Source organism: Gallus gallus, chromosome 1 (assembly GCF_016699485.2).
Source record: "Gallus gallus isolate bGalGal1 chromosome 1, bGalGal1.mat.broiler.GRCg7b, whole genome shotgun sequence".
NCBI lineage: Eukaryota > Metazoa > Chordata > Aves > Galliformes > Phasianidae > Gallus > Gallus gallus.
Genome location: NC_052532.1, coordinates 29,392,293 through 29,415,777, shown reverse-complemented (window position 1 = coordinate 29,415,777; position 23,485 = coordinate 29,392,293). Strand labels below are relative to the sequence as shown.

General features: G+C 38.9%; 1 protein-coding gene across 4 annotated transcripts in view; it reads right to left on the bottom strand.

Annotated features, from left to right (window-relative positions):
• PDZRN4 (PDZ domain containing ring finger 4) overlaps positions 1-23,485 on the bottom strand; it is a 246,615-nt gene that overhangs the window by 14,513 nt on the left and 208,617 nt on the right. For all 4 annotated transcript variants that reach the window (XM_015282412.4, XM_040648075.1, XM_416030.8 and 1 more), the window contains 2 exons: positions 4,346-4,444; positions 2,356-2,418 (listed from right to left, as the gene is read on the bottom strand). In XM_015282412.4, the coding sequence (XP_015137898.2) occupies positions 2,356-2,418; positions 4,346-4,444 (162 nt within the window). The remainder of the gene's footprint in view (positions 1-2,355; positions 2,419-4,345; positions 4,445-23,485) is intronic.

Here is a 23,485-nt window from a genome sequence, read left to right as displayed (position 1 = left end):
TGCATGTGTGTGTAAGCCTGAAAATTAAGACACAAAAACACAGCTTTAACTCTGATTAAAGAAAACCCTGTTCTACCCTGAGCATCCAAATGGCAATGAGTAAATGTTTGAGACACTACAGAGGTTACACAAAGGGTAACAATAGTCTGTAGGAGACCAGGCAAGTTGTTGGTGACACAGACCTGCCCTAACCCAAAATGCCACAACATAGCCTCTGAGAGACAGGAGCAGATCTCCAGCTTGTCCAAACACCCCAAGCTACAGTGGCTGCTTCAACAAGTCCTATCAGCTGGACAACCGTCCCTTTTCCCACTCTGGAGACCACAGCCCTGCTGGCTGCACACCAGTGGAACCATCACTGGGGAACGAGTAGGACTTCAGTCATGGAGATTGCATCTCTGAGGACAGCATCGGTTAGACTGGAGTTCCACAGCTAAAACCAGCAGAAGTTTAGGCAGGTTTCACTGTGACTGTCCTAATATATCCTTTCCCTTGGCTTCATAATATTTGACATGAAGTATCCAGACTTAAGATCTTTAAGAGGACTGTGAAGGTGACTGGAGAGGTTGTGTGATGTTTGTGAGAATGAGAAGGGGACAGTTCCAGCCTCTTGAGGAAATTCACTGTAGTTTCATGAGAAATGCACAAAACAGTATCCCCCTATAGCTGTGACCAATGCCATCTGCTGCCCCCAGCAAATGCCCCCAGCTCACAGCTCTGCCTTGCTCCCAGCCTCAGTATAATCCCCAATAATGGCACTGTCACCTTCTATTTCTCTGAGTTATCTCATCAATAAGAGTAGATAGAGGGTCAATGTGCTTTCAGATATGAAAGTAAACCCCACATAACTCTCTGGGTATTAACTTTAATGATCAAACTCATAGCTATATATCAGCACTGACATTAAAGTAATGCTCCAGCCTACAAAAACACGGTGGAATTACCTATGCTTTCTCTCACCTCTGGAGTCTTTACTCACAATTGAAATGAATTTCATAAGGAATTTGAGAATGTTTGCCTGAACTGCTCCTGGCTTTCCACTTCATCCAGAAATTTCAGAAATAAAGGAAAATAGCAGGAAATGAATCTACCCTCAATTTACTTAAAGTGCATAGAGGAGGAATGAACATGGTTTCTAGTTGGTTGAATAAACAAGATATTTTTCTGAAATTTTAAAGTTAAGAACACCACTATATATTCTATTTACTTCCTTCAATGGATATTTTATAAAAAGACACAGAAAACAGCACACTGACTTTTCCACTCCTATTCCTAGTTGGCAGTGTGGTCCCACAGCCCGATTCTTTTGTGCTCAGGAGATTAGCTACAATTCCAAAGCTGATACAAGGGTGTGAAATACGACTACAGATTTCAGCAAAGATGCTGGCTGCAAAAATGAGAAGACTGGAGAGAAGGAACTTGTGACAACCAGAAACCTAACTTAACGTTAGAAAGGGCAATTCCAAAACTGTTTACAGAAAAGCAACCTGTCATTACCAGGAGCTACTTCTGGAAAAATAAAATAAAAATACAAGGGAAATAGACTGGAAACCAGACCTAAGATGCTATAATAGAGAAGTTTCCAATTGACTGATTTTTGGTAGCTATTTTGTGATTTTGTCATCAGTTCAGAATTGTCGCTGACAGTTCAGAACACAAACCTACTGCCATACCAGCTATTCCCCTCTCCATACACTACCTGCCTTCCCTCCTCCAGACCTGGACTATGGGTGCTGTGACTTATTGCACAAACCTATGTGCAGGACAGCTGCAGGGGCAGCTCTCTGAATGAGAAGATCAACCGTAAGCAAAGGGAAGAAAAAAGCCAAGATGGTAGATTAGCAAGGAACCCCCAACAGTGTTGTTTTATTGTCAGAAAAAAAGAAAATGTTAGCAAAAGCTGAGTGAACATCCTGCTCAAGTACATTCAAGATCATCCATTATGGACAACACATCTTTTGTACGAAAACTCTTACCATCAATGCTCAGCTTGAGTGAGTTTCACCCAAATTTATGCAATCAGTGAATGATCAGCAACTTTCTGACACCTGTATTTATGTTTTCTGAATCCCTATTTCAAATCTGACACTGAGATGAACATAGGAAAAATGAGATTTGCTAATAAATACAGCAATGAGATACACGGGATATAAGGGCATGAGCCAGAACAAGTTTGTCATTCTCATTTTTCAGTACACGCACTTTAGCTCCCAGCTATTGTGTTAAAAAACAGACAGACATGGATTTTCTCATCGATCACAGTAACAAAGAGAACTACCTTCCCTCATTAACAGTCCATGGAGAAGACAGCTCTGTATGTTTGAAGAAAGAGTTTAAGAGGCTATTGTCACATACTTGCAAAATGCGGTCTCCTTCACGGATCCGTCCATCTCTGGCAGCAATGCTGTTTGGATCCACCTGCATAGGACAACATTCAGTAACTGAACACAAAAATATTTTTACTGGAAACCAATCACAACTGCTGAATTTGAAAACATGCCTTTTTTGCTCTGTACAGAGGCAGTTTAAATCTTTCTTTACAACCCCATGAACTCAATAGTTCATTAAATAATCGTATAAGCTTGTTTCAGATAAAAACCTAAAGACTGAAAGGGTTGGGAGCACATCATTGTCAGATTAATACTTTTCTATGCCACTGTCAAGCATTAACCTTCAGCTGTCAGAGCACGAAGAATTAACTACAGAGATCCTCTGCTCTGGAAGTTCACTACGGGCTGCGGTGATTCTAAAGCCATTGATACCACCATACAAATGGGCCTGTCTTTAGGAAAAAAGCAGGATTATTTTTCTTGCATGAAAATATTTACTACTAAATGATTGCTTCAGTTATCAAGCTGTTATTTCCTCTGAAATTCTGCAGTTCTCAAGGGAACAGTGAAAAACCCCAAAGGATCTATTCTGTATAGATCACTCACAAGTTCAGTATAATGTTTCTGGCTTGAGCCAGTTAATTTTAAGTTAGTTTAACCTAAATAGAAGTTTAGAGCTCCATTAACAGTTTATCAAAGTCACTATAGCTCATCCCTGAGCAATGACCTGCTATTCATTGCAGGGCAATTCGATCTATCACCTTTCATTCGATGGATATCTTGAATCATTTATTTTGCTTCATCATGCCATAAGCTATTTTTTCATACAAAACATTTGAGTTTAGCATTTGTTTGCAGGTTATATCCTCTGCAGCTGTTAGGTATCATTTTCTTCTCGTGCACTATCATAGAAAAAAATATTTCTTAAATGTTTAATCAAGTATGAAAGACAATACAATTGCAGTCACTTAAAAAAAAGTCTGAGAAATTTCTACCATGTAGGAAAACCAGCACATTTCACGTATAGTTCTGGAGTGTATTAGAAGGTTCCTGCATCTTATTTTCTCTTCACAAGGTCAGACTTTAACAGCAGCATCCATACAACTGTTGGAAGACTTATGTTAATTCCTTATACTAGTTCTATGGCTGTGCTTTTCAGCTTCTTTGACACTGTTTCTGGCCTGTGAAAGACGAACTTTCTCTTCATCCTTGTTTATTAAGTAGGAGAAAACTCTCTACCAATTAATTCTGTCTGTGAGCTTCACCCAGAATACAGTACAACAAGTCATAAAAATGACAATCTGGGAAACTAGAACAATCATTAGTGAGCTTGGACTCACAAGAGTTCTGCTTTATCCAGGAAAACAACCATCTTGGACATAAGTGAAGACCCAAAGGGAATTAACATGCCTGGAAGTCTTCTGGACTGACATTGTGAAACACCTCAGGATATGTGTAGGATGCCATGTTTTCCTTGTAAGTTACTGGAAAATTCAGGGTTCTGCTCATCTCAATACCCAGTACTCTCTTTCTTGACTGATAAAAATACAAAAATTATTAGGAGAGGTCAGTATTTCTGACATGTTGATCTCCCAGGCTATTCTTTTCATCCAACTGTGGTATGTCTGTTATGTCATCACTGTATGAAACCCACAAACAAATAAAATAAGGACTACTGAGGCTGTGACAGGATGAAATGCAAGCAGGGTGTGGAGTAGGCTCTCTCTTAAAATTCTGCCTGCTTTCCCATATAAGGGCAGGTTTCTTTCAAAATTCAGACCATGCTCAGGCTGCTTTGTATTTCCCTAACTATGATGTTTTAGTTAAAAGCATTAGGATTAAAGAAGCGTGCTAGTAATAATTACACTACTTGAGAAACACAATTTAAATTGATAATCTAAATGAATTGGAAGTGACACATGCTGGCTCGTGGCCGACATTTCTGCAGCCTGGTCTCAGAGCACTTGCTCTCATGTTCCCTGATGTGTTCCCTCCTCCCCAGCCCATATCTTTACCTCACTGACGTAGATCCCTGTGTCTTCCTCATCATCGGTTCTGTAGCAGACAGTCAGTCCCAGCTTCTCCTGGCTGCTAACACGGCACAGCTCCACCTCCTACAAAGAAGCACACAGGCTCATGCAATGGCTTTTGCCACAAGTGGAAAAAATTACCTGGCACAAAGGAGCACTGATTCCATTCTGTCCAGCCATGGCGAAGGGACAGTTCCTCCTCAGTTTGGTAAATCTCACACCTATACATCAAGATGCAGCTGACAATTGGCAGAAGTTTGTTGTAACTGCTCAGTCTCAAGACACATTATTTTGTGTGCAACTTTAGGAGAGAAAAATACTCTGTGAATTAAGGAGGAAATTCCAATATATGGTAGGTTCAAGTTATACAGAAGCTATTTCAGAAGACTTGCCTGAGAAATATAGATGTGAATTGATTTTGCAGTTTTTTAGCCTTTGTATAATAGGAGCTGACTTACAGTATATTACACAGTCATTTTAGTCCTATCACACCAACTATTGACTTATAGGATATAGGACAGGCTGGCTATACATCAATCAATCCATCACACTAGCACCACTCCCTTCCAACAACACTCTAACCCATAAAGCAAAAACACAGCCTTCCACTAATAGCATTATTCATTCCCTGGCCAGCTTAGTGCCATACTTTGCAGAAGTTGTTAGATAACAGAGGGATGCTTCAAGGAGTCTCCTGTGGAGCTGAACAACCATTGCATCCTCCTCAATTGTGAGATGATGCAGAAAACATATTTTTAGTGCCAGATGTCCCAGCAGTGGCATCTCATGAAAAGTGCAAGTTTTAGGGCAGATGGCACAGTGATAACTACTACATACATCCATCTGAGTTAAGCATCTTTAGAGTTTCATAGGGGAACCATTCATAAAAATGCAGAACTGTGCTTCATTTTAACACTGTGAAGCAAATACCAGTTTTCATACTTGTTACAGTACAGTCTCATGTTCAGCAAGTGTCAGGACAACCTCCCTAGCACAAACCTTGCCAGGGCAAACATGGGACCTCTTTGTCCGTTCTCTACAGTTCTCCTGCAGCAGCAAACAGAGCCCAGTGCTGGTCCATGGGGACAGAAGCTGCACCACTTTCTGCCTGAAATAGCTATGCATCCCAACCACAGGCTTCTCTCTCTGGCTGGTGGAGAAGAGCAAAAAGACCTACCATTCACATACTGTTTGTTGCACAGTGACAGTGACTTGGCTACGCCATGGGTTCAGTCCTCTCCTCAAATCCAGAGTTCAGTTCTCAGTCTGCAATATATTTTATCCCTCCCTATCCTCGGAGATGTCACGGAGATCAAGATACAAACAGGCATACAGCAGGGAGTCCAATGGAGGTGTGGGGACCAGGCATCAACACACCACATAGTGAAAACCTCTGGTTCACACACAAGGGTTAGCCAATGAACCCTGTGCAGTTTGCTTTTCAGTAAGTGTGCTGTTGGGACTTGATTCTCTGCTCTTTCCCCAGTGCCCAAATCTACACGGGTTCAGTACCTGCATAAACTTTATAACTGTCTCCTTGGACTTTGAACATTCAATGCTTTAATAAAATACTTAGAAAGCATAGGAAATACTATGAAACCCGTAGCATTCTTTAGTTTTTCTGAAGAATGATAATCACCTTAAATAGCTTATTGTGAGGTAAGACATGAAATTAGTTGTGACTACATGTGTTATACATCAGGTTTGAAAGAAAAAAGAAGGGATAGTGTTTTACTATGAAAGAGAATTACAGTGACCTGATTCTGGCACTGGGAGTGAAAATACGTATACTGAAGGGAGGCCTGTTCAAAACCCATAATAATTGATGCCTCCAGAGGGAAAGAACACTTGACTAGAACTGTAATATTAGGGAGGAATTACAGTAACAAAATGGCTTCAATTACAGCAACAAGGTATACTTTTAAGGAATATGGAAGCTTGCAGTCCCTTGGAGGCCTATAAGGAAGCCTAAATACACCATAAAGGGCTGAGACTGGGACCTTTAAATCAAGGCAAATGAGGAGCTGTGCACAAGCTGAAATCCATTGACTTTCATTGTCCTGCCGGCACCAGCTCCCATCTCCCTGTGCTGAGGCTGGACAGGGACCCCAAGGACTGCTCTGAACATAATTTCTTTGGTCAGGAATAACCTTGATGTTCCTGTGGATGATTTGTCTCAAAATGTTTGTTACTACAAAGCTGTGTGATGTTTCAGGCTGCAAATGAGCTGAAACCTTTCAGCACGTGCTGGTTCAACAAGCAGAGTAATTTAACCATTTGTGGCATTAAAGTGAAGAAAATGAGGGCAACTCTAGAGCTCCATCCTGGGAATCCAAGAGGTTTGCTAAAATCCTCTGTGGGAGCAGGCTGCTGACAAGTACCAGTGCCAAACATCCCCTGACTGGGATACGGCATGCCTGGCTGCACAGTGTTTGCATTGCCACAGCTTTCATTTCTTTTCCCTGTAACAGAGCTCAGAGCTGAGATCTGCTCTCTGTAGTCTTGGGATTACACCTTTCCAAGGTGACTGTGTGAGATGTACTTTGATGATAGTGTTTGTGGCTGTGTGCGGCCTTAGAAGCTGCAGACAACCGCTGCAGTACTCAGCATCAAAAGATAATTGCCCAATGAACATTTCATGTCTTTTAGTCTAGATTCACGTATAGACTCAAGTAATACGTCATTCTGACTGGGGATGAAATTGGATGAGGTCTCTTTGTCTAAATGGAAATCACTCCAAAAAACAATCCTTTTCTCACCGCACAACTACAGTAATAACCTCAAAGCATCCTCTTTTTTAAAGCAAACAAAACACATCCTAGCCAAACAAATCAGGGCTAACAACATATTTGGAATATTTAAAAACACTTTGTATAAAATACTAATTCATCTCTCGGACCTAAAGTCTACAAGCTCAATCTTTAGCTGGTGGCTAACACAAACATTTGAAACAAAGAGAAGAGCAGCTACTGAGGCTCCAGAGAACCAAGACCACGATGGTCAGAAGTATTTCACATTGCATTTCATGACAGATGCTTTTTAATGTGTGTTGGCTTTGTTGTTGTTGTTTTCCCTACTGTTCTTAAGCAAAAGAAACAATAAGTTTGGCAGCAGTGATGAATTTTTAAGGATACGTTCTCCTTCCTTTAAATCCCTTCAGATACACACACACTCACAAGCAGATAGTTGCTTTCTCTTACTTCAAGTTTGGGGTTTTGTGTGTACGCATGTAGGGACTGAACTGTCTTCAAAATTCAGCATTTTAGAAAGCTGTGAGAAACAATATTTGGGGATTCATGAAGTGTGCTGACAGACAGATGGTGGAAGGAGAGGGACTGAGCAGAGCGCTCAGGAGATGACAGCCTCCCCCTCTTTTGGGCACTCTGGGGGCAGCCGCCTCTCAACATGAATGGTATTCTGCTGCCAAGTGACAGAAATCAATGCCAAATTGCTAAATCTTTGACTTGCTGCTCCTTTTCTCTGTGTGGGCAGAACAATAATTCAGCACAATTCCATGATGAAGACAATACTTCAGAGGGTTTTGCCATAAATTATTTTCTTAAAAGATAGATATTAAAATTAGAATAAGAACTGTCGTACCCTGAAAGAGCAGGATGCCAGTGTGCGAGATAGCCCATTTCTGCAAAGAGTTGGAGGTCATGCTGTTGAAGGACTGAAAACTGGTTATATTGGTCATTCTCTGAAGTGATGGAGTGGTGGCTGTAGCGTCTGGCTCCCAGTTAAAGGCCATCATTTGCTTTGGTGACAGAAAACCAGTTTACAGGCTGTCAGCCTCAGGAGACATAAGACCAAGCAAGGAGCTGTCACCTCTTTGGGGTGGGAAGACTAGGTTAATACTGTCATTTCTCTCAGGTGGCAGAGAAATGGGTTATAAGTGTAATCAGCTGAGCTGTTGGCTTCCTACAATTGGTGAAAAAAGGTTAAGGAACATCAAAAGAGTGCTCGTAAATGTTTGCATCAGTTTGCAGTTGCAGTAGGTCTTTCTACTAAAAGCTTGATTACAGTAAGTAAAGCTGATAGTCTGTTAGAAAACAGATCATGAGCCCTTCTGTGACTTCCCCTGAATAGTCTTCTGGGGACAAAAAAAGCTCTAAACTCTTCACATTTTGCTGCTATACACAGGAAAACAGATTACAGACGAAGCTTGTAGTTTCCTCTTGCTGCACCCAGAAGATATTGACAAGAGTCATTCATTTGATGACCTTATGTTGGAATAACTACATACATGGAAAACTTACTTTGCCCCATTTTTCCTAGCTCTTCACTCTGCCAGTGGTCTCCACTAGGCCACAAGCATCTTAGAATCCTTCCCCCACTTTCTTGACAGGATTAGTTATTCCTCTTTAAACCCATCCACAGTGTGGCTGAGCTCTGCTCCTGCATCATCACTGCCTGTCAGCCTCTCTCATTCATCCCATTCCATTCCAGCCTAGCACTCTTTCCAGAAACATAATTCTCTGTCTCCACCCTCAAGGTCTTTCTCAGCTTACTCTTCCTCAAAGTGATCTCTCACCTGTATTTATACAGACAGCAGCTTCACTCAGTCTTTTCCCCCATTTCCTCCCAAGCATTTCCATTCTCAATAAATGCCCATATTCACATAGCCCTTGCATCACCTTTTTTTTTTTTTTTTTTTACCACCTCTTTATAAACCAATCTGTTATCATGTGTCTAAAAATTTGCAAAGTAATTACTGCCTGCTAAGCCAGAAGTCCCATATACCAAAGCGTTTTCTTCACTATATATATAACAGAGGGAGCTTGGCACTATTGAAATAACGACATCTCAGTAATCCTTGTGCATTCCCTCCAATTCAGGGTATTCTACAATTCTATGAAATAAACTTTTATTAGTGCCCTGTTGTTCTCTTTCTTCTCTCTAATCCTCCAGTCTTTTGTGTTGTCTTACACTCCTGTGTGCTGTGAAGAAATCTTTGTACAGATGGGAAGTAAATCAAACAAGAAATTAGAGCTCAATAGAAATTAGTTGCCGTCAATAGCAAGCTATTCATTTTTCCATGATGGGAACTTCTCAAAGCTCATATGAGTACTCTGGAAGCAGGGAAGTGGTTCTGAAGCTCCGAATCTGGTGTGCTCCTCTCCTAGAACTATAGGAGAATGAGCACATTCTATAAATTTCTGATACTTTTTGTGATAACATTATTTTTGTTAAATTTGACCTACTGAATTCACAGAATGAGTAAAGACATTGATTATTTCCACAGAGCTATAGCTCTACTGCAGTTGAGTGCAATTAAGAAGAATAACACTGTCCCAGCTCTAAAGGTCTTAGGTCCAGTTGCTGGACCTTAAAATATTGCCTTGTCTCATTTTTTGTACATTTTTCATTTCCATCATCTTATGGCATAGCTGAAACAGCTTTAGTCTAGTTTACTGTATTGACTGTAGACCATTTTAAGTGACAAGAGTTAATTATTTAACATCAATCTATAGTGTGACAAATGTAAGCTATACGTTTAGCTGCCTCATAACAAAACATGGCATCCTAGGAATGGAAGTCTCCTGAGACTGCATTGACAAAAAAAATTTCAGGTTCTCTTTATAATCTCTTTGTATGGGGAGACTCACTGATCCATTTCCAAAATGGAAACCATCTAAAAAGAAAATTAAAAGGTTATCATTGCAAATGATGGGAAGAATTTGTTAATAGAAGGAAATGGTTACAAGAAATGCATATTTTCTGAAAAATCCCTGGGTGCATTTATGTCACTGGGCACATGGTTGACATTCATCCCTGGAAGAAGCTGTACACCGAGGAAGGGAATTTTCACCACTTCCTTAAATTCACCATCATTTTGAAAAATACTGAGTGAAATTTTCCCTTGTGAGACGATTTTTTTTTCAAGGGTTTCCAGAGTTTTTCTGTCTCTAAGCCTTAAAGTAAATTCTCACAAGATGAGAATTTCCTAATACAAACTTAAAAATAACTCATGTTTGGAACATGGCATTAAACCTCAATAAAATTCAACAACTTAAATACAAATCTGAGAGACAAATTTGCGATCTATTCCGTGTTCAGCTATAACTGTCTCAGTGTTAATGTTGTAGATGTTGGTACGCACGTAACTGCTTCTGGTCACTTCATGTAACTTTCTGAGACTTGTTTCCCTCATCTATAAAAAGCAGACAGGAATGCAAGGAGCACAAGAGTAGCACAACACAAAGGAATGAATGATTACAGACTGCTTGAAAAGCACTGTGAAAAAATATTATAAACGCTCTGTGTCCTTCCATTATTCCCTGGCTGCCCTTATAGCAGTTGCTGTACACCACTAAAAGGACCAAGAGACTATCAGGGTTGTATTAGCTATTGTGTACCATTCACCTGTATATATCAGAGTAATGTGTCCTAGGAACTCTGCAAACGCCATTAGAGGGGGGAACAGGGAATCAAAATACAACAGATTTTTTTCCTAAATGAAATGTGCGTGTTATCATTTGAGCTAATATTTAAGTCCTCATTACAGTGAGGAAATTACCTCACTGGTGAGACAGACAAAAAACAAATTAATTTTAATCATTGTTCATTTTAGCATAATGGAAATATGTTATTTTAAAACCTGTGATTCATATTTCAGGATTTGCTTTTTTGAGACATGCTAAGATGAAGGATCCTAAACGCATTCTGCTTATGATACAGCTGAATATTTAATCTCTTAGCATTAACCAGCATTAGCCTTGTCCCACTGAATTCCATTATCCTTAGCTGAAAAGAACGTCAGCTCTTAATGCTGGTTATATATTTAGTACAGTCTAACCTGTAAAAGCAAAACACTGTGCTGTCTCTCATTAGAACAACACTCTTGAATGGAAAAAAAAAAATGTGGAAAGGAAGTTTTGGTATTTACAAGAATGAAATCTCCAGGTTTTAAATTAGAAGTCAACACTACATGTACTGCTTTTAGGAAAGGAAGTCAATACATCCTATGGGAAGATTCTTACTTCACCAAAGGAAAGAGAAAAAGCTGCCAGTCTGGGAAAAATCACTGTGTGGTGAAACATACAATAGAATTGAGATATATTTTTATCTTCATCCTAAAATGTATGAAAAGGCTGTGTCCTGGCTCAAGTTTCAAAGCCCACAACCACACAACATGTACTAAGGCAGCAGACTTCAGCAATGGGCAGTACATGGAGGTCTCTTGGTGCAGCAATAACTCTGTAACAGGACGATTAGTAGCATCCTTTGGATCAAAATAAGATTATGAACTGTTACTAATTGTTATTATTGCAGTATCAGGGGAAAAGAAAAAAAAAGAAAAAAGAAAAAAAAAAAAACAACAACCAGAAATTATCTTCATAGCCACCCAGAACAATACAGGTATCACCAATTACTAAGTTATCACCCATCTCTATCTTGCAGTAAGTGAACACATGCATATTCTGCAACAACTCCAGGTGTGAGCAGAAACACCGTGATGTTCCAGATGTATTGAATGCAATGAATATGCTCAACACCTGATAATCCACAGTAAAGGAATACGGCATTTCCCCAAAAAATTGAAAAGATAACAAAAATAATAGAGCAAAGTAAGAAAATACTTATTTTTATCTCTGTTTTTCCTCTTCACATGTAGTAATAGCTGAGAAATTGTTTTAATGTTCATTTTGCTAATGGCATAATTACCAGAAAGATTACCTGACTGAATAAAAGCAGAAAAGGCCAAGAACACAGAACTTACAGAATAGCTCAAAGAAGAATTAACTGAGAAAGTACATTAGGGTCTGACTTATTAAAAAAAATAATGCTTAAAACAAACAGTGTTCTTCTGAAGCCTCAGGCAGAAGTGCATAGGGACTACAGACACCTTGGAATTAAACCTCATTCTTCAGTATCTTTCTGTCTCAGTGTCTTTATGGGTAAGATCAACTTCTAGTCTATAAGCATAGTTGAACGGAGGCTGCTATTAGAAGGTTGCTCTAGCAAAGTCACGTCAATTTTATCAGCTTCTTACTAGTTATTTCTGTGAACTAGGGAACTAACATACCTTGCTCTCAGCCTTGTAATCTTGTTTAGTAATCCCATTTTTGCGATTTCTTATCTCCTTGCAGGGAATGACACAAGCGCCCACTTTCTAATCAGGCAGCACTCAAAATGGCAAAGCATCTTGGCAGTGTATCCCTGACCATATTCACTTTCTTGGTCTCTATTTGGCTTGTCCAGTCTGGCAAATCACCAGTCATTTAGGTTGCTACCTTCTATGATATTTAATCTTCATAATGCTTTGCACCTGTTGTCACTGCCAAGTAATCCCGCTCGTGAAATAAAAATAAATAACAAAACAGAACCAGAGCTATCCCCTCTCAGGAACAGGCTGACAGTTCAATCTAATGAAGTCCTAGGAGGGCGAAGAGCTAACAGTGAAGAATCTGGAAAGAAAAATCCATCTCTAATTCAGAAGTGATGAGAATGTAACACATATTACATGTTATATAAAAACATATGTTACAAGTGAGTGTGGGTATAAAAAAGAGGAAATAAGTCTGGGTTTGCATTAAAAAAAGCATGAGTGGTTGAATAAATGATGTTCTTTAGACTTTCTTTGATAACATCATTTATTTCACCTCTGAATTTGTTCCATGGTGCAGATGCGACTGTAATGTACAATCAATCAGGGTGTGTACAATGAGTAAGGCTGCACACTTAAAGAGAAGCTTGGTGCTTCGAACAAGTATTACATTACACTTATTCAAATCATACTTCCCTCTCTCTGACTTAGGTAGGGCCTTTGTTTAGCACCAATGTCTTTAACTGTGACCAGAAATAATTTGATGAAATTCACAAAAACATGTGCAGCTCCTAGCATCAGTAGGAACCATCACAACAATCTATTTTAAATATGACTTATTTTATTTTCCCTAGGGCTTGCTAATCTCTGTTCAGATGAAGAGAGTCTGTGGTGCATCCAGTGTTCCTTTAACATAGTAATTTTGTTTTAAGTTGGTTATTTTATATTCGGGTTTGAGAGGCATTAAATATTTGTTTACTTGTGTGTGCATGTGTCTGTGTGGAGGAGTGGGAGTGGGTGTAAGTTTATGTATGTGTGTGTACATAGAGAAATACAATACAGTGTATACTGGGCAGCCTGGTCTAGTGGTTGGTGAGCCTGCACACAGCAAGGGGGGTTGAAACTAGATGATCATTGTCGGCCTTTTCAACCCAGGCCATTCTATGATTCTATAATTCTATGATATGTCTTTGTGTTTATGGACCTATGTACTACAGGACTCTCCTCTATCAATCATCAATCAATTCATTTAAGAGCATGACTGCAACTCTTAAAATCAAAGATGTATTTCTCACCCATAGTGAGAAATGAGAAGTATCCAATGATTCCATAGTACACAGTACCAGAGTAGTGACATTAACAGCCATCTCTGGCCTCTCTTATTTAATGTTAAACCTTATGGAAGCCTAATTATTTATTAACAACAGTAATAAGAGACACAGCAAAAGGAAACAAGAATGTTCAGTTTGCTGGTAAAGCTCAGCTAGACCAGTAAAACAAAACAATCCTTCACCTCCATCATGCCTGTGTGTATGGCGTAGGCTACATGAGGAAACAGCTCAAAGGAAAGATTATATAAAGGAACTGGCAATGACTGCAGCTTTCTTAGGTGCATCAACAAAAAGATCAAACAATGCCTAGGACTGCCAGACTGAAGGAAGCTGTATAGCAGGCAAACAAAGGCACCACAGACCTGAGAACCACCACAAGTCCATCAAGAGTTATACTTCCTCCTCAAAAGGATTTTCCAGGAAATATGTTAATGTCTATGAAACATGGGCTAATTGCAGGATGTGTAGCAGAAGTATTCAGCGTGAAGCACTGTGTAATTAAACTGCCCTCTGCTTCACAGGTCATTGCAGGTCCTATTGCATTTTTTCCACACAGAAATTTATATCTCAATGTTTGTAGTGCATTTTATTTACAAACACCAGACACTTTCACTACAGAAAGAATGTTTTCATCAAAAAAACAAAGCCCTGGACTCCTCAGGCACCTTCACCAAGGCAGGCAATCAGCATCACAGGATTTTAGCAGATTACATTTCATTTTTAGAACCTATTTTGTAAATGAAAATGGAGATTTGGTTGAGTTCAAGATTTCTCTTTTAAAGCTGCAGACATTCTTGACTTGTGAAAATAACCTTCTCTAACACTCCCAGTGTGTTCTGTTATGCAGATTTTACATAGACAGCAACATCCACGAAGTACTTGGGGGCTATTTGGATGGAAATAGAAAAGCTGTGGAGCAAGACAGAGCCAGCCTAGATGTAAACAAGCTGGAACTGCTGGCAGCTGTGCTGTTACAAATAAAATTGCATTCCCCACTGTCTTCTCACTTATCAATTTTGACAGAAGACTGTCCTGACTTCTCATAAACAGCATCGAAAAGGACAAATCACATTGGGTGTCAGATTTGCCAGAATGGATTTGGTTGGTAGCTTACCACAAAGAAATAGAGGGTTATCTACATTCCACATGGTGGGGAAGAACAATGCTCTATGCAAGGGGTGGGGGCTCTACCTGATAGGATAAAGTCTCATTTAATCCTCATTTTTCAAAGTCTGGTTGAGATTTGAGAATCTCTGATACAAGATTTATTTACATCAAAGCAGAAAGAAAAAGTATCAGCAAGTATTTCTCAAATGCATAATCCAAAAGCAAATACAACATAGAATGGGAAATATTTAAAAATTAAATCACTTTCCTGCTGATCCATGCTTTATAGCTACCCTTAGAGCCACACGCTGCTTTGTATCAGACAAAGAATGTTCTGGGACAGCAGGATGCTGTAGACAATGATACCAGTGTTAAAAAAAGGAAAGTAAAAAATAAACAAGCCCCCACAAAATTAGCACGATGACATACAGGCATCTATTAATAAAATACTGTCTTGCAATTGTGGGAGCAGAATTTGGCCCTGTAGCTGACAAATCCTTTGATGGTGAATCTGGGCATTGGAATTCAGTATTTCCCTGCAGCTCAGGAGGGTAAATTTTTGTTGCGTACTGCACTCCGATCTAGCAAACTGAATGGTGGAGAAACTTAAGGCATGGCAAGCCTGCCAGGGTTTATTCAGCACTTCTGATGTGTGATGATTGGTAGCAGTTTGATGTCCATGAGTGGGAGTGGAAGGCACTCAAGTGTCAGCTGAGACTCCCAGCAGGTGAGGATGGAGGGCAGATAGCAGCCGCAAGAGCAGATGGGGGAATGGGCTGGGCTGGGTGAACGATGGAGCTGGACCATGAATGTGAGAAACCTCTGATCACTGCGCCATGAACAAATTTAGCACTGCCGTGGGAGGAAGGGTGTAAGCATATGGGGATGAGATAAACACAACTTTTAGTTCTGAGGGCCTCCCAGTCTTAGTATGTCCTTTCTGACTTCTTTCTAAAGGATATTTTAAGCCTTGGGCTTAGAGACACATGGTGGACTTTACAGTGACTGTATCTCATAAGGAAGTCAAAGAGAAAAAAAACCCACCACCACCAAACCCTTTACAGATTACAGACTTCCTGGCTGTAAAAGGCTCAACAGCTGTCAGTATATTCTCCAGTAAGTCACAAATATCCACTTGAGCTTCAGTTTTCCCCCTCAGCTAGCATGCATAATACTGACTCTTCAGATCCTTGTCAAAAGACAAATCCAAAAATGAACTCTTATGGGAAGCATATAAGCACGAAGTATACTAAGCAAAAACATCATCAAAAACCCACATTTTTTTTCCTACTATCCGAATGATCATACTGGAAGGTCTTCAGCATATTTTGTTATTTCAAACAACATATGATCTTAATTCTCTCCCTAATTCTTCTACTTCCCTATATATTCTCTTTGTTTCTGTTCTTTCCCTATGGTGTGGTACCAGTGCTAACTTACTAAGAATACTTAATGATACACATATATTTTCCTATGTTATATTTGTATATAAGTTTTCACCTGCTTGAGACCCAACACCCCTTCTGGTATTTTCTGCACTTGAGAAAGCCATGAATCCTTGCTTCTTGAGCAAAGAGATTTATGATAAAATGCCTAGATACAGTATTTCTCAGCAGTTGGCTTTGGTCCTCACTTTCAGTCTTTCACTCAATAAACGTGTGAAGCTGCAAGGATATGAGAAGAGTTTAAAGTATAATTAACTAGCTGATGATATGCAGCTAAGAGTTTCCTTTTCACTGATCTTAGATTCTACATTCTCACTTTCTTCTCACTGAACAAAGTAAGTGGGAATAACACAGACAAGATTGAAACTGAATCTTATGGTAAAATGAGATAAGCAGACTGGAGTAGTAGCTATTTCATAGTGCAGTGTGTGTGAACGTACTAAAATGTCACACAACCTTGCAGCTCCATATTCCAAAGAAAACCTTTACTTTTGGAGAATTTGGCAAAAGTAAATGAAAGGGATTTATTATTACATGTATTTGAAGAAAAAAAAATCATTTTTTATTAGTGTTCCTATCCTGACTCTCCCCGATGAAACTTTTGGGGTTTCAATATTGAAAAATAAGAGTTACCGCTAAGAAATGGTCTGAGCCATTTAAGCTGAAAAACCACCCAACAAATCAACAAAACAAAACAAAACAAAACAAAAAACCCACAAACAAATAAACTAATAAACAGATCAAAATTTTATTCATCCACTTTTTGTGTTTTGGTGCTTTCCAGATTTTGCTCTCTGATCTACTTTCCAGTGCAAATAACTTCAACATAAAGTATTAGAAAAGACCTTGTCTTGGTTATCAGGGAGGAATACAGCACTCCACATCTGGTTAGAAATCCATGAGCTACTTACATGAATGGACTACATGTCTGATGGGGGAGGATGCTGGGAGAACTACATTCAGTTAGGCTTTTAAAAAGGAGGTTCTCCTTATGAACGAGATCTTACTGCTTCCTTCAAATACTGAGCAGAGGGGTCCAGACAAGACAGAACCAGGCTCCTCCTACAGGTGCACAGTGACAGCCACAGGGGACAACAGACACAAGTTGCTACTCAGGAAATTTCAGTTAGATATCAGAAAAGCGCTTCTCACCACGAGGGTAGTCAAAAGAGTTGGAAAGAAATGTAGAATCTTTACTTTCAGAAGTCTGGCATTTGTTCCAGCAGGGGTTTGGACTACATGGTATCTCTCAGTTAAGTCCTCCATAATTTTGTGTTCTCTTGAGTGGATACTATAAACTATATATCAAATTATATCAGCTATATAATCAACATCCACATCTTTGCCACTTTAGGTTAGGTTCTCTATGCAATTTCTGGACTTGCCTCACACAGGGGTATTTGAAAACGACTCAGAAAATTTAGTGCTGCTGTTTCCCGAGGAGAATGAGCACAAGACATCAATGCTAAAGTCTTTGCAGTGATTTCTCCTACATTTGTTTGCCATTCATTGTCATGAAGATTTAAGTATGGAAGAGAACCAACACACAGAGCAAAAGCTTTGTGTAGTTGGAAAACAGTCTCTGCAATTGAGGTGGTCAGATATATCCTTCTCTGTCTATGAGTACCCTCTTTGATACAAACATGGATCTTCTCAAGAGAAGACTCCAACATCTGGAATTTTCCCGACTCTACTGGTATGAAAGCATTCAAGGGGTAGAGGAAAAACTTTTGAAAGTTAGGATTGTGATAAGATCAGGAACTTCAAGTCTCCAGTAGGTAGCTCTTCCCCTTTCAAAAAAGCAGGTATGATATACTCCCTGATTAAAAGATAAAAGGTTTCTAAACCTTATTCCCAGCTCTCTTAAGATTATTAAAGAGGTACTTAATAGCTCAGAGCTCTTTCTAAACTTAATTGGTGCCTTTTTTTTAGCCAACAAACCTTAGTTATACAAAGTCAGAAGACTTGTGTGTTGTCATAGCTGCGGTTCAAATCAGCTAGGATCACTTGGTAAAAATTAGCATTAGCTTTTTACAATAATTTTCATGTTTTCAGGTAGAGTCATACTTTATTTTTGCTGTATTTTAAAATGTTACTGCCCGGCACATCATTATTACTGCTGCCTGCTTGTTTTGGGCCTGAAACGTTTCAGAAGATTTATCTGTCTCATCAGCACTTTCTAAACAATGAGGCAGCCAATCGAAATGGGGAGGCATAACAGATGTGCCAACATCTGCTGCTGTGAACATTTATCTGGACTGCAGAACACATAGCTGTAGATTCAAACTCTTAACTAGTTACAACTCCACACATTTGGGCAGCCCTGATCTACAACTGTATGAAGGCTATTTTAGAATATTAATTAAAAACAAGTTGAAAATGTTATATCTCAATTTTAGACAGCTGTGAGAAATACACTTTTTCTGTAATTCAGTTGATGCCTTTCCAACCCAATAAATGCAAAATACTAGAAAAAAAGATAAATTTAATGTTGAACTTATAAAATGAGAAATTCTTAGAAACCACTACGATAAAATTCCAACTACATACATATTAAAATATGGATAGTTAAAATATGCAAATTTTAATCACATACATGTACCTATAAATCAAGCACACAAAGTGATATGTGCTGACTTTTAAAACACATTTTCATTTTCCTGGCACCAAAATTAGGTCTATGGGCACCATATCCATGCTGAGTTTCAGCTGTTCAAACTTCTGTTATCCATGAAAATGTCCTCCATCCCCAAACACATACTTGCATAGATTGACCATATCAGGAGATGAAATACAAAGCAAAACCATCATCTGCTTTTTTTGATGCACAATACAGTCTCACCTGTATTTCTAACTCACCAGTCCATGCCCTCCAGGAATGACTATCACATTCTCTTTGAAGAGCTGCCTCATTAAATAAAAAAGCAAACTTCCAGAGAAAAGACCTCTTCTGTTTTTTTTTTGATTTCTCCTCTGAAGGCCCAGCGTGCATAATACTGAAGCCTTGTTTAAAGTCTATTTTCTTGTAAAAGGTTCCTGTCTTGCTAGAGGGATTTGGTCCTTGCTTCCTGTACTCATGAATTTCCTAAGACACTAAGATTAAAAAATATGACAGTATAAGGAATATATAAAAGAAACTATTTTCTTCTGTCTTTTGTCTGGACAGCCAGATTCCATGACTCCAAAACATACTGAACACACTTTCAAGCAGGAGGCATATGAAAAACAGCATTGATAAAAGCCTTAGAAGCATTTTCACTGTAAAGTAGATATGGAGGTATGTGGTATAATGCTATAAAAACTGTCTAAACAAAGCACTTATCCAAAACATAAGATTTATAATCCACAGATTTCCATAAATATGAAAATAATGCTAGCACCTTCCTCTTCCTTCACTCAGTGAAAAACACATGCCATATGTTGCAATGTTGCCCAACAATAAAGTGCTGCTGAACTAAGCTCACTTTTCTTCATTTTCTAGGGAAAACATAAGCTCTGACAACAAGGAAGAATTTTTATTAGCTTCCAGGTAAAGTAAGGAGTAAAGATGTGTTTGTTTTATGAAATCATGAAACAAAATGAATATCACTGACTTGATATATTTTCCTCCTGTTTTAAAACACAATAAATGGTAATAACTTTGATAAATTTGCCCATGTCAGTTTTGTGTCTTTTCCTCCCCATTCTCTCATGATGCTCTATAGCTGGGGACACAATTCAAGCCACTAAACTGGGATCTTCATTACTTATGGGATGACAGCAACTTCATCTGCTTTGAATGTCAGATTTTTGTGATGAGATACAGTAACATACTAAAAATTAACAAATAGCTATGGTAAAATTACCCCAATGTTCTCTTCCAGCTAGATGATCCAATGATTAATAGGAAGAACAGTGATTTTATGGCAAAATCTCACAAAAACAAAAACAAGCAGCATTATAAATAAAGGCTGCGGTATTTTTACTGCCAGTTCTGTCACTGAGTGCCTTGGCAGTAAAACTGACTCAGACTGTCCTTAGTTCACCTGCTTGTGAATTCCTGTGGCAATGCAGGATATAGCAGTACTGAAGTACCGCAGAGGAATAGTGTTAAGTTTAATTAATTTATACTTGAAAACTGACCGCAAAACTAAAAGTAAAGAAGTGCTCCCTTTTTTTTACTACTATTTTGCTCATTTACAGTGTACAATTGGTCACAGTTAGGGAGAAATTACATATTTATTGTTGTTTATAAGTAGATTATGGTGACTTAAATCCCCAGGGGTCTTGAAAATAAAAATATTAGTGAAATGTGTGATCTCGTGCTGTAGTATGCCAAATGCATGCTAAAAGAGTCTTATTTTATTTATTACACAGTGCTGTTCAAAGATTTACAGGGCAAAATGTACCAATGTCACTTCTCCATTTTAACTGTCACTTTTCCAATGTAATAGTCCACAGTGACAGTCAGATGAATCACACACTGGCTATTAGTAGCTCAGAATTACTTTTGAGTTAAAATGAGAAAATCTTGAGGAATGCTTTTAAAAGCTCTATCGCAATTCTTTTCAACAGACCCAGCTGAAACAACTCTAATAATCTATTTACTAGTCGGAGAAAGAGACTTCCTTCCAGGCTTCCCAATTAATGTATTAAAAAGATAGCCTGTAGTTTTCTCTGTATTTCTGTGTTTCTCCGGATCACAAGCACACACCTATATGTTCACCTCCTTCATGAAGCTCCTTAACAGGTGCTAATTAATATTAAAAATTACTTCAAAATTCCTGAACAGCGATCTTGGTATAATGTCTTCATACTGTAGAACACCCACTATTCAGCAGTACCTTTAAGGCAATTATGAAATGCTAGACAGAAAATAGATGTAGGATAGTAACTTGCAATTTATCTAAGCCCACTTTGACTCGTCATATTAGTCCTTCCCACCACCCTTGCAATAGCAGCAGGCATGTGGTGAGCAGTGCCTGTTTTCTGATTAAAATCTATACCATGTTTACCATCAAACCTTATCAGATTTTCCCTATTACACCAATCAGATCTGACCTCAATGGTAAGGCACAGCCTTGTATGCGACTTCGGCTCTTCAACATTGCAACACCTGCATCTCTATTAGGATTCTGCCTGTATAACATCATATTTCTTGAAGCCTTCTCTTTTCAATTATATCTGGTGTTTGCTGAATTTGAAATCTGCCTTTTATTCACTGAAGGCTCTTTCTGATTCCTCCCAAGTTTTAAGAGGCTGAGGAAAAAAGGAATCCAATCCTGGCAGGAAATAGAACAGAAAAAAAGCTCAATCTGATAGCAAGTCACAAAGGTATTAGAGTGGTTCTGCTCATTCACTTCACTGCCATCCTACTTGCACGTGGCTGGAACTTGCCTTATGTAAGCCCTGCTGAAGCAGGATTTCACTCTCTCTATCTCTTTCTCTCACCCCTTTATATTATGAAAGAACACGACTTAATAGATGTAAAGAAAAATGCCATGCTACATGTAAGGGATTTCTGGAAAGCTCATATCTCAGGAAAGTTTTCCATTTTGCTGGTTATGCTTCCATCTTTTGAGTTAGCTTCTACGTACAGAAATACTCATCAGGTAACAAAACAAAAGAGCCTGACTAGCTATCAGAAGCTCTGGCAGTTTGTGCACAGACACTGCTTCCATAAAAACTGTTTATTCAGGTGCTAGCAATTGAAGCAGGAGCTCCAATTTCATCGCCACAAGTGCCCGTAATGTTCGCTAAGGGTGTTTGCAGGCTATCACAGTTCTGAAGGGAGCTGTTACACACTATCAACTCAGTAATCCTCATGTTAAGAAGGCCCTAAATATGTATTTACAAGATAGACAGATCCCTTTGGTTTATTGGTTAAATAATCCCTGTGCTGGAAAGGCCTTAAATACTAATTCACAAGGCAGGTAGGTCTCTCTTGGCCTCCTACAGCGGAGATGGGCCTTCCAGAAAGGCTCTGGCATCCATATTTCACAGTAGGGCCCTACCTAGAGAGCTTAGGCCCTCCGCCCGCAACTGTTTCTGCATTCAGGTAACTTATCTGGATCAACAACCTCACTCGGATTACTAATCTGAACAAAATCACTGCTTTTGTTCTGAAGAGAAAGGATACTGATACAACCAACCACTTCCAAAATGTTATGCCACAGAAATGGAAAATTCAGATTTTCACCTGACAGAGCAATCTTCCCTCACACAGACGTAAAATGCAAGAGTGTTACCTGGAACAGCAAACCCAAGCTTTACCTCTCTATTCCATCAGTTACGGTACGAGAAATGAAGGCAACAGGACAAAATTTTCTCCTCTATGGGAGTTTTAAGGAGTTGGGTGAGAACAGTTCTACACAAAAGCTTTTTTGAGGCCAGTTCTTTTAATTTTATATCTGCTCCCTTCCTTGTTTAGTTATTTGTGAAAACAGGCAACAGCATGTGATCCAGAAATGCTCAGGTCAATAGAAAACCTCAGCAATTTCAGTGCACTTGGATCAGGCCAGTGACATACTTAAAGGGCTAATCCACACTTACAGCTAGCAGACTTATGAGTGCAAATACTTATCAACACATTTAAGTGAACGGCTGTGCAGAACCATAAATTAGCACTTATATTTAGTGTGCATACACATACACATTTCCTTATCCTGACTAAAAATCTGTCTCTTGCAACTACTGAGTACAAAATGAACTTATGACTACTCAGTTTGAGGCAAGGTATTAACCCATAGGTTTCTCTTCTTATGAGGAGACCCTGATAATGGAATCAAGAATCTTTCACATGAATTTTCTCATTTTCAGAAGTTCTGCTTTTTCAGAGTTTTTTATCAAAGTGATATTACTATGCTCTTCTATGGCTGCCATTTCTGGTGGGACCTCTGACTCTTTCATTATTGATTCATAAAAAGCTTCTTAAAATCTTGCAACAGAAAAATTTTACTTGCGTGTCTTGCATACTGGTCTGTTGGTTTAGTGACAGGCACTAAATTCTTGAGCAAAACTCATCAATTCTTCCTAGCAAAACAGAGAAGCTCAAAGGTTTCTAACACATGAAGTGAAAAGCATGAAGAGCATCCCCATAATTTCATATAGGGTCAACTGAACCTTTGGCCTATTCTTCCAGGTAATACAATTAATACTGCCTCAACCTGTCAGCATGTGCATTTGCATACATTAAAACAGGAATCATCAGACA